Here is an 11,536-nt window from a genome sequence, read left to right as displayed (position 1 = left end):
GCTCCTCTACGGCTTAAGGGTGACTTGGCTATTGGGCCACTTCAGAGTCAGAGTTTCTAATGTGAAATGTGAAAGATGCTAAGTAAGCATCATTTTTTCTGATGATTAGTTCTCTTCCATGTGCCTTCCACATCAGTATCCTATGATCCTAAGACACCCATCAGGTGGAAAGTTAGTCCATCAGGGTTTCAGGAGCAGATCAGGGCCAGCAGCAGGAGGCTGTGTGACAGTGCTGGTGGGATGCTGAGGGAACCCAGCAGAATCCCATAGCCCAGTGAGCAACTGGAGTGAGCTTAGAGCAGGTTGCCTGCATCTAATGTTTGTCCTGATATACAAACTGGCACTTCCTTTGCCATGTCAGGCATTCAGAGCAGTTTGGCAGCTGTGTTAGTTTTAGTTGATACACAGGAATAACACTCATTCCCAATACTCCCAAAGCTTAAAGGCAACTCCATGCAGCAGTGAATTAACTCTCAGCTGGAATGCCACAGCTCTTCTTGAGACCCCAGAATAAATTGTTTTAGGAAAGTATTTCAGACTTTAAGCAGTCCTGCATGTATTTTGGGATAAGAAGGGTGACAGAGGCAAGCACAGCTGATGCTGATGTTGCTGTTGAAAACAACACACTGTCCAGCCATGGCCTGTGATACCCTAATCCTCCAGCTGACAATGCCTGGTGGGTTGCCAGCTGTCACAGAGGGCTGTCACTTTTTAGTCCTCTCTATCTTTACATGCTGCTTACTTAGTGACACTCACAGTGATGAGAGACCACATGCTGGCAACAGGCTATTTCTCTATGCCTTATTTCCAGAGTTTTCCATCAATTGATTATTTTGCTACTCACTGAATTTATGTATAGCCTAGGGTAAAGTATGAAGCATAGCTGGGCATATTTGTTCATTTGATAACTGTTACCAGCTCATAGTTAATGCTAAGACTCTCCTGCAGTGGGGTGCTATAAATAACCCATTTCATTACATAACAGTGGAAAGATTTAGAAGCCTTTGCCCAAAGTCAGACATGTAACAGAAGGGTTCTGGGGTTTTGATAGCAACTTTATTTCACCAGCTACAGCAGCTTGGCTGCCTTATAAGCAGAGAGACGACAAATAATAAAATCCGAGCCACGGTTTGTGAATGTGAAAGTGTCTCATAGCTGTGAGATGGTGGTCAGTTTGAAAACAAAACCTCAGGCTCTATCTTGGTGGCAAGGCTGCCATTCCTGCCAGCTGCTAGAAGTGACCTCAAGATGCTGACCCAGCTGTCCCCTCAGACAGAGCCAGAACTTTCAAAATATTCAGGACAAGTTTATCTGATAAATAAATCTGATGTGTGATCTGTATGGATCTGTGTGGATTCTACACACTGGTACCAAACTAGGTACACACAGAAGACCAAAAGGAAAAAAATGGAAATGAAAATGGTCCTTTTTCAAATATTACTGCACAGAGGAACAGCAAAGCTTTTCTGCCTTGTCACTCATACAGTTATGGTTGTGGAGTTGTGCAGTTGTGCAGGAAGGCAGGATTAGATTTTGGCATTAAAAACCTGTCTTGAAAAAAAACCCTGAACTATTAAAATCCACACAAAATACTCCTAATGATGATACTAAAATGTTTGCAGTAAAAATTCCTTGTATTCTGTTCCTGGAATTTATAAGTCAGCTAATTGTCTAACCATAAAATCTTATATGAAAGTTAGAATACCAACTGGAAGTGAATATGTGTTTTTCAGGCTCTAATTCTTCACTGAACCATTTGACTGAACTAGAGCACTTGAGGAGTCAGTTGCAAGGAAAGTGTGCTCTGGTTTACTGAGCTCAGATTTCTTGCTCTGACTCTGCTTCCAAGAACTTCGGCAGGTAAAATTAGCAAGAACATGATCACTGGGAAATTATATTCTCTGGAGCTTTGTTGTCTACAGCTAAAATCTGAAGGCAGCGTTTTTGTTTATGGCAGAAACCAACAGTGGCTTTAGTGGTGTATGTGAAGAACAGGGAAAAACTACCAGCTCAGGATGTCGTTTGAGGAGGAAGATCATCCAGAGACCCCCATTGGATCCCCTTGGTCTTGGGTAAGAGACTGTGCCCTAAGGTGGCATAAATAACACTTAAAGCTTTAGAAAAAAGTAATCAGCTGTGCTGTGTGACTTTCAATAACAGCATATCAGCAATACTTTTAGTCTCCTGTTGAAATCTGTGTTTCATCAATGGTTTGGCTATCTCTTCTAGCTCAGCCTGTGGACTTTTAAAAAAAAGAATTGAATGGGGAAAACCTTCTTTTGATTCTCTGGTGTATGTCAGGTTCTACAAGGAAACCTGACTGATTCTGTGGTGTCTGCTTTGCTGTCTTACTGGCTATGCAAAGCTAGCCTGTTGAAAGGTAGCTTTTAGGTATAATGAAAAGGATGTAAAGAACAGTGCTAATGTTTGCTCTGGAGGTCTGCATTAAAAAAGGAGTCAATGATATATAAAAATGTCCTGCCATTTTTTCTCAGTAAGACTGAAGCTGCCTTAATGAAATACAACCTGCACTCATGCCCCTCTAATAGTGGCTGCATGGTCCTCTGTTTTAAGTTCTGGGCTGATGCCTAATGCTGCTGGAGAGGATGTGGATCAGCACACGTTTCTTGCAGAAAGACAGAGGATGAATTCCCTCTGAAGGGACTTTGGGTAGAAATAGGAACATCTCTACCGAATTGCATGGCAATTTGCTAAGTTTCAGGAGAAGGCAGGATTGGTTAGAGCCAAGGTGTTCAATTACATCTTAAAAAGCATTAAAATGGTTAAAAAACAATTATATGCTTTGAAATTAATATTTATGGTTTCATATATGGTTCTCATATTTTTATGGACACACACATCTATGATATTTCAGGGAATGACAATATTTGAAATGGTTTCTAAATGTGGTCAGGCATGAATATGTGTGATATGTCAAGAACTGATATGTCCTGTAGGTACCCAAGGAATTATCTGAGACTTTTGCATTTTGAAGGTAGAATGCATAGAATAAATTGCTTTAGCTGTTGATAGGAACATGGATTTAAAGTAGTCTCATCTTCGGAGGAACATGCAGGGAGGGTGAAAATGAGCACCAGTTGTTCTCACTATCAGGGGATAGGTTTCCTGGTATTTGTGTGTTGGTAGATGTCTGTTATTGACAGACAGGAAGATAGTTTATAGGTGTTGATTTCTAAATTAAACATAGGCAGCATTTTTCTATTTCACTGAAAATTCCCTACAGATTGAGCAGAATGGAGTCTGGGTGGGGAAAGATGGAATTTATTTGTTCACTGATGGTTGGAGCACTAAGGAACATCAAGACAATATTCAGTAGAAACCAAACTGAGAAGGAACAAAGAATTCAGGGATTTTATTTTTTTCTTTAAACTTCAAATGTCATTGAATCCCTGGCTTTCACATTTATTAAAAATTAAGATATCCTACATAACATTTTAACTATTGCATTTGTATGATGTGCACTTTAGCTTTAGTTTCCTTCTAGAAATTTACTTCACATATAAGTCTCTTAAATTGCCAAGGAAAGTCATGGATCCCACTGCTCCCTTGAACAATATGTTTTGCAGAGAATGTATAAGTTTCATTACAAGTTAAATAAACAGTGTTTTTCAGCAAATAAGGAATATCAGATTTCTGGTAGAAATAGATGTGCTAAATATCATCTGAAACGGTTGCTATTGGCATTTAGGAGCCGCTGACTCTGGGCTTCTGCTGGGGACATCCTAAGAGAAGAACCATTTACTTCTACAGATTTACTGAAGTGGTTCTGCCTATCACTATATTGTAAAGTGCAGAGAAAATTTTGGTCTTTGGAGAGGATGACAGAATACATATATTTGAGAATATTAAAAGCTCATCACAAAGAGCTCCTTGATAAAAGGATTCCCTAGGTATGCAAATAGAAACATGTGAGCCACAGGCTTTGAAAGGCAGAAGGTGATAAAAAACTTACATGCTTCCAGAAGCAGAATTTCGTTTTAGTAAGCATTTAGATGTCAAACTTCCTCTGATTTATCATGATGTTGCAAGAGGAGCAAACAAATATGATGTCACACAGACATTTGCTTTCTGTAGGGCTATGTATGAGATTGTACACAAATGTCCTTTACAGAGGAGGAATAAATAAAAAATAACAAACAAATTAAGCATCACTGAGAGAAGCTGATATAATGTGGGGATGAAAGTCAAAACAAAACTGGGCCTGTCAAAACACAGCACACATCAAGGAGAACTGTGCAAATTCCTGCATCAAATACAAAATTCCTATACTATTCTAGGCAAAATTCAGGTTTTATTTGCTAGTATTTAAAATTATTTGGTAGCTGTGTTCTAAGGTCTCTGCTCAAGAACCTTTATGTGCAGAAGAATTTCTACAACTTTCACCTTTACCACAAGGAGCATTTGTAAAAATACTCCCTGAGCCACCTGCACTGGGTACCCAAATTAAACAGGCACCCTTGAAAATTGTAACCTCCATTTTCCTCCTCCACGAATAATTTTTAGGTTCATTTAACCTGAATCTTCTGTTGTGTTTTGAGATCCTTTGGGAGAAGCCTTCCAGAAACGCAACACCTTGCTGCTCTGCTGTCTGCCGCCAGTGCTGCTGCTGCAGTGGAGCTGCCGTGGGACGGGCACTGGTTGGATCCTCAGGGCAAATTTCCTTCCCAATCCCATGTCACTGGTCATGACAAAGCACGGCCATTCCTTAGGGGCTGCAGGCAGTCCTGGATTTTCCAGATTCCAGTGGGGGTAGCAATTGAAGAAGCATCAGTTTCTGTGTAGATGTAAGAACTCGTGTCTGTCCCTCACCGTGGGGCTTTTCCTGCACGGAGCAGCTGTCCCGGGTGATCCGCAGGAGCAGGGCCCGGGCTGCTCTCCCCCGCCAAAGCTGTGCCCGAGGAGAGCCATCTGCCTGAGCCCTGCCCTTTACAGCCAGGACAGCCACAGCTGCTCCGAGAGCAGGGCCGGTCCCTGGCAGGGCTCTGGGATGCTCCATCCCAAGGACCTTTCCCGGGGAAGGATCTCTCTCTCCCACAGGGCCCGGCTCCTCGCCGCTTTCTGACCTGCGGCCGATCCGCACCGCTTCGGGCACAGGGATCGACTATTGCCCCGCGCACAGGGGCCACGGTGTCAGCTCTCCTTCTCTTTTATGTTGGTGGCCTTTTTGCAGCCATCTCCCGAGCACACTCCAGACTTTTCAGGGGCAGGAGCATCGTTCCCCCACAGCCGTGCCCGGCAGGTCGGCAGCAGCAGCCAGGGGAGCAGGCGCTGCCTCAGTGCAGCTCCTGGCCCCCATCTGGGAGGGCTGACCCTTCGGAGAGCGGAGGATGCAAGGGGAAATCAGTCTCAGCGGTATTCACTGCAGATCTGCTTTCCTCCAGCTCCGAGCACGTGCTGCCTTCCCTCCTACTGAAAAACAAACAGTAAGCTGAACCCGGACCTTCCCTGTGGTTCACTCTTTGGGGAGCTGACTGCAGACCAAGTCCTTTTGCACTTTATTTAGGGCAGGTCGCGGGAGGTCAGCCATCACTCTTTATCTGAAGATCATGTCTCAGAGAGCCTGCCCTGTCTTAATATAGATCTGAAAGTTCAGCTGGGTCCACGGGGACGAAGGCTGTGAGGGCCACGAGTGGCTGTCAGCTGCTTCGCCCCCCAGCTCCTGTCACCTCCTCTGCCTTTGCACTATAATCTTAATTTGCATGATGAGCAATGCTTTAATAACACTTATTTATCTTACGCTGCCATAAATGCAAGTACAGTGTCAACCTCTCTGTTTCTGACTCTCCCACTCTTTGAAGAGGTCTGTGACAACTCAGTCTCACTCGGAGTAGGAGTTTGCACCTTGTCAAGGCCACAGTCCAAGGACTGGTCAGCCCACGGCTGAGCTTCAGCAACTGAGCAGCTGAACAAAACCTACTGAGGTCTAGGCTGCAATGTAAAACATTCTGAAACATGGAGCAGATAAGAAAAACCCAGTGCAAACAGACAGAAAGCACAAACACATCTCGAAGAACCTGAGATTTTTGAAAGCAGTGACACATATTTGTTTCCTGCTACCAGCTTTTAGTTATCTGCGTTTAAAAACTTATCAAGCTGTTACAAGTCATGGCAAAGGTTAAAACTCTTTTCAATTTAAAGTCCCTGTCTCTGGGAGGTAAGAAAAAGCTTCCTGAAAAGCACCATAAATCTGACCCTTCCACTCCATCTTCTCAAAGAGCTTCTGTTCCAAATCCATGAGCCGATAAGGGCTGGGCTGTCACCAACTGAACATTTCCCACTGACATCACCCAGGGAGCCATGAGGCCATGGATGCCACAACAGAGTGTGTACAAAAAAGGACCATGTTTTGGCACCTCAGAATATGTCCCCTCTGTTTTTACTGTGCACAAGTTGGGGAGATCATTGACAAGCCTGCATGGCAGAACGGTCCAGAAAATAAAGAACTGTTTTCTACTTTGCTTGAAGTTATATATTTGGGGTGAGGAATACCTTAAGGAAATAGGACCAAGTGAGCTTGTGGATCTCATTGCTTTTACAGAGGTAGAAATAATTTAGAAATTGCAAATGGAGCTGCATATGGTGAAGGCTAGAGATAGGCATGGGAATGAGCATGGGAGCAGAAAGCAAAGCTGTGCTTGTCTGTGGAGCAAAGGAGCAATGATAAGAGAAGGACATGTTTTGCTCAAAGCCACATGCATGGCCATCCTGCCAGGGCACACTGTCTCACACTGCCAGTTCAGATGCACTGTGTATTAGAACTGACGTAAATGCCACTTGGGATTGCAGTTCCTGAAATGAGGAATAGAAGTGACCCCAAGACCATACCCAGAATCAATTTTTTCTCTTTTGGTACTAGTAGCCACACTCATAGGAAAATCAGCCACTAATTTCATGAGAATTTACCACTGTAATATCATATATATTAATGCAGAGACAAAAGAAGTTCTTGAAACTGTTCCCCCTTTAATCTGTATTCTGTATTGCTCCAAATGGAGCTGGTAGTTTCTGCTGTTAACTTCACCACCATCTCTGAGTTCTTTACACCTGTGCTGCTACCTGCTGGTGAAAGCTGACAGCGAAGGAGGGGCTTCCCTCAGCTTTGCACAGCTTCTTTGTGTTCTGTCTTGTAGGGATGAATTTTGTGGGCTTCAGTGTGAGTTTTGTTCAGGTTCAGCTTCCTGTGACCCTGCCATTGTGCTCAGGGGCACCTGTTTATCCTTCAGTAGTACCATTTTAAAGTTACAGCTCTTTAAATATTCAACAAGTACTAAACTGTGATTTTTATCTTCACATCCTTCAGGAAGTTCATCATCAAAACCACAGATCACAGCATAAAAAGATAATCATTTACTCAAACACAGCAGATTCTATATTACAGGCACTGTTACCAGGCAATGGAGACATGCCTGCTCACAATAAGTTCCTCATCCTCCATTCAGAAATGCCAAGAAAAAAAAAACCTGATGGAGGCATTTATGTGTTTTGCATTTTTTCTTACCTTCTTTTCCTTTTTTCCCTTCTGTCTTCTGAATTTCAGAAAAGCCCTGGTCTGATCTTGGTGGTAATGCTGGTTTTGTGGCTTTGCAGGGAAATGCTCTGCTACAATGGATATATATAATGCTATAAGCAAAGTGCATTTTGCCCAACAGAAATGAGGACAAGGAATTGCATGGTTGCTCCCAAGCAAGGGAGGCCAGGAAGCAGTCCCCTTTCATGAAGGCCGAAATCCTTTTCCAAAAAGGAAAAGAACTGCAAAAGGACAGACTGAATACTGGCAGCTGATCTAATTTTTTTTTTTTTTTTTATTCAGGCTCTCTCTCTCCCTAAAGGGAACTGTATTAATTATCTAAGGAAGATTACTGAGAGGAGTAAGTTTGCAGGACTATTCTAGAAATGAACCCAGTACACAGAAAATGGCTACTTTTCTTTGCTCCTTCTTTACTCCTTTAGTAAATTGGAGCCTTCAGGAAGTTGGAGCCTTTGAATCAAGCAGCAGATATCTGATCCATGGATCAGGTGAATGGTTTCAGCATATTCTTCTTTTAAATGCAGAGCTAGCAATGTGTCTGCATAGCACCACAGTCAAAAACACAGTCTTTTTCATTCTAACCCAATCTATAGTTGCTGTTCCAATTAATTGATTCATTAATGTTATGTGATTGAGGCCAAAACAGTCACATTGCAAAAATTTGTAATAAGGAAAAAAAAAATAGAATAGATGTTTCATAAAGGTTATTTGCCAGAATTTCCTCAAGCTCTTCTGAGCTACAAAATATCTTAAAATGAAATAAATATTTTCCAATGAATTTTCATGAACAAGTGGCAAGTGCCAGTTCTGCTCTTTTTGGCTTTTGCAGAAGTTGTATTGCTGCCAAAAGGCTTTTAAAGTGAGGGATTTTTAAATCAAAAGTGCCCTCCAGTGGTCCCACATGTTATTTTTGGCCGACACCTGATATTTATCTTCCCCTTCTCAGAAATGAGGCCATATGATAGTTACAGCTTGTAGCAAGTAAAACCAATTAAATTGAATGCACCCTTTAAAAAAAAGGTCAGTTAATCTGCTTGTATCCTTATTTTGTATACCTGCAAACCAGTTTGAAAGCTTTTCATTTTCTCACTTTAATTTTTTTTTTTTTATCTCAAGAGTGCTTTTTCCTGCATTGTGCTGGGGTATCCTTTCTGCTCGTTTGACTCTAACACCATCCATATTGCAGTCTCCTGCAGGATGGAGGTGACCTTTTAAAAGCAAACAATATATCATCAGGCAACTCAAGGGTAATTTTTACTTATACAAGCAATTAGGAATTCAGCATAGCTTTGCTAATAAATTCATTAATTTTCCTTTAAAATCTGGAAATTGCGATGCATTATCCTATCTTTTTCTAAGTATTTTAGGATCCTATGTACTCATTATTTCTTGGATATTTTAAGGCAGAGAAGGATCAAGGAGAGGTATAAATTGAGGCTTTGTGGGATTTCCACCTCAGTAAATATCTCTGAGAAATCCCTAGAGCTCAAGGATTTTTTTTTCATTAAAATTTTCTGAGCCCCTCTACTTTGCCAGTTTTGCTTAGAGGTTTTTATGAGTCAAAAGCATCTGAGGGGCAACATTCCTTCAGAGGGACACTTTAGAAATTCAATGGAAATATGCTCTTTAATAATTAAATAATGTGCAATAAATATTTCATTTGAAAACGCTTTTGAAAAACAACAGTTTCCTTAATCCTTTAGCCTTATTGAAAAAAAAACCAAAAAAACCCAGATTTAACCTGTAGAAGAATTTTCCCAATAGGTATTTAAATGCCCTTCATCTTTATTTCCTTAGCTAAATTGGATTCACTGTACGAGTCCTGGTGCTTTTGTAAGGTCAGTGGAAATGTAACAGTCATTGCAAGTGGGCTAACTTAAAGCAATTACAGACATGACCTTTGATAAAAAACGTTTGGGTGCTCCTAAATCCCTTCTCCTGGAAATTTAATGTTGTCTGTGCAATAGAGGCCAAAATTTGAATATTAGTCAAGGAAGACTTGACTCTCAGCTAAGACAGAAATGAGCTGTGGCTCTTGCCCTGGTCAGAACAGTGCTGGCCTGAGACAGGATGACAAAGCTATTTCCCTCACGCTGCTGGATGAGTTTCAATAACCCTCTGCAACTTTCTCAGCTGCTCCATCTGTTGAAAGAGGATTATGCTAAGAACACCTTTTGCAATGTATTGTGACACCCATCAGGCTGTGCTGTGTGTGAGCAGGGTAATGCAGTTAATAAACAGAGTACAAACACTAAAACATTTTCCCCTTCTATGTGAAAAGTAACACTAAGTGAAAGGAATTTAAATGAAAGAAGATGTTAGTCCTATTTTTCATCAAATTCCTCTCCTGCTTCTCTCCAGTAGCTGTATTAGACTCGTAAAGGACAAGCCCATGAAGATAAGCACAGAGCACAGCAACAACTGTGTATATAATCTAGAAAGTTCATGTTTTCCTCAAGATTAATACATGTTCCCTCTTTTTCCCCCCGTAGAATAGCAGGTTGTGGATAGTCAGGCCCTAATGGTATAACTGAGAACAAGAAGTTTCCTTTAACTCTTACTGATTTGACTAATTCACTAATTCTATCTTCTTCCTCCCGTGGTAAGTACTGCAACAAATCTCAGTAGATCAGGAAATAGTACAGAAAACAGAGCACTGCCAGGACCTGTGAAACAAAAAGAAGATCGATGGTAGAAGGAATGGCATTTTATCTTGGCATAACTGTGACAGACAAAAAGGTGGTTTATTAATAGTGGTTTGGCAGACATACTATACCAACACTTCGTGACTGCTAGAAGAAGACCAAAGCAGGTATCTAATTTCCTGCAGGCAGCCTGTGCCTGAGGGGTGGGAGGTTTTTGCAGTGGGAGTGGCAATGGTCAAGTTTCCTCAGTTTTCTTGGTAGTTCTGGGCAGCTGGGTAGGAGAAGGAAGTTTCTGCAATGGATGCAGAACTGTGAAAATATTCTGGACTGAGAATTAATCCTGTGCTTACTGCAGGATCCAGATATTTGGCTTTTGCTTGGGCTGGGTAGGTTACTTGTAGCTTGTAAGCAGGAAAGGAAGAAAAAGCAGGACAGCCTGCGGGGATGGACCCAGGTTTGGGAACAGATGGGAGTTAATGGTGAGAGGGAAGTAGAGTTGGAGGATCAGGGTTGACAGATCCAGGGGCATGAGGACACTGGCTAAGGGGGAAAAGGTTTCCCTGCCACACAACTCCCATGTAAGCTGTATGCAAAAGCTGGGCTGCTTCCAGCCCAGCAATGTTTTCCTTAGCTTTTGGCAGGAGCTGGAAGGAGCCTTTGCCCTCCACTGAGGAGTGCTGCTAAGCACCAGAGGCATCAGCATCTGCCCCTCCCTCACATGGCATCTGGGGAAGAAACCTCAATCTCAGCCACTCCAGGGATTCCCACAGGTTCCCTGGGGCTCCCAACCTCCCATTTTCCTGTGGATGCATTTGATCTCCACTCACACTGGAGAAAAAAAGGAACAAAATAGAATGCTGCAGGTTTGTTACCTCCCTTCAGTGGAAAGACAGGTTTTGTTTGAATCCACTGAAGGATTTATTACTACAGTCCAAAGGCAACAATCTTGTTGGAGTAACTTGGTCCTTAAAGTTGTCTCTATCTCTCCACTCCCTAGAGAGGGAAGTGTTAGCTCACTTGGGCTTCCTCTAAGGTTTGGGAAAATGCCCATAGTATTGCTCTGCCTGGAGAAAAACTATATGACATTCAACGAAGGGACTGATGGCTGCCAGGCCATGGAGCCTTGTTTAGGCAAAATACTGAAGAAAGTACGAGGAGAGGCAGGGAACTTCGTCAAGTGTGACACTGTGACATGGTGAAAGAATTTCAAAGCTAATGCAGTTATTTTAGTATTAATTAAAGCCCAGTTAAGGCCAAGGGATTATTAACATTTAAAAAATATTTCTAAATACTTTTAAAGCTTTCTGTGTGAACAAATACTAAATGTGCACCACAGAAAAAA

At 42.0% G+C, this 11,536-nt stretch overlaps 1 protein-coding gene across 2 annotated transcripts in view; it reads left to right on the top strand.

The window, feature by feature from the left end:
- Positions 1-1,895: 1,895 nt before the first annotated feature.
- LPIN1 (lipin 1) overlaps positions 1,896-11,536 on the top strand; it is a 79,412-nt gene continuing 69,771 nt past the window's right edge. The window contains exon 1 of one of the 2 annotated variants that reach the window (XM_066314783.1): positions 1,896-2,072. In XM_066314783.1, the coding sequence (XP_066170880.1) occupies positions 2,016-2,072 (57 nt within the window). In that variant the 5' untranslated portion in view covers positions 1,896-2,015. The remainder of the gene's footprint in view (positions 2,073-11,536) is intronic. The other variant, XM_066314787.1, reaches the window with a different exon arrangement.

This window comes from Sylvia atricapilla, chromosome 3, assembly GCF_009819655.1.
Source record: "Sylvia atricapilla isolate bSylAtr1 chromosome 3, bSylAtr1.pri, whole genome shotgun sequence".
Taxonomy (NCBI): Eukaryota; Metazoa; Chordata; class Aves; order Passeriformes; family Sylviidae; genus Sylvia; species Sylvia atricapilla.
Note: the sequence above shows the minus strand (reverse complement) of the source record. Positions and strands in the feature narration are given on the sequence as shown.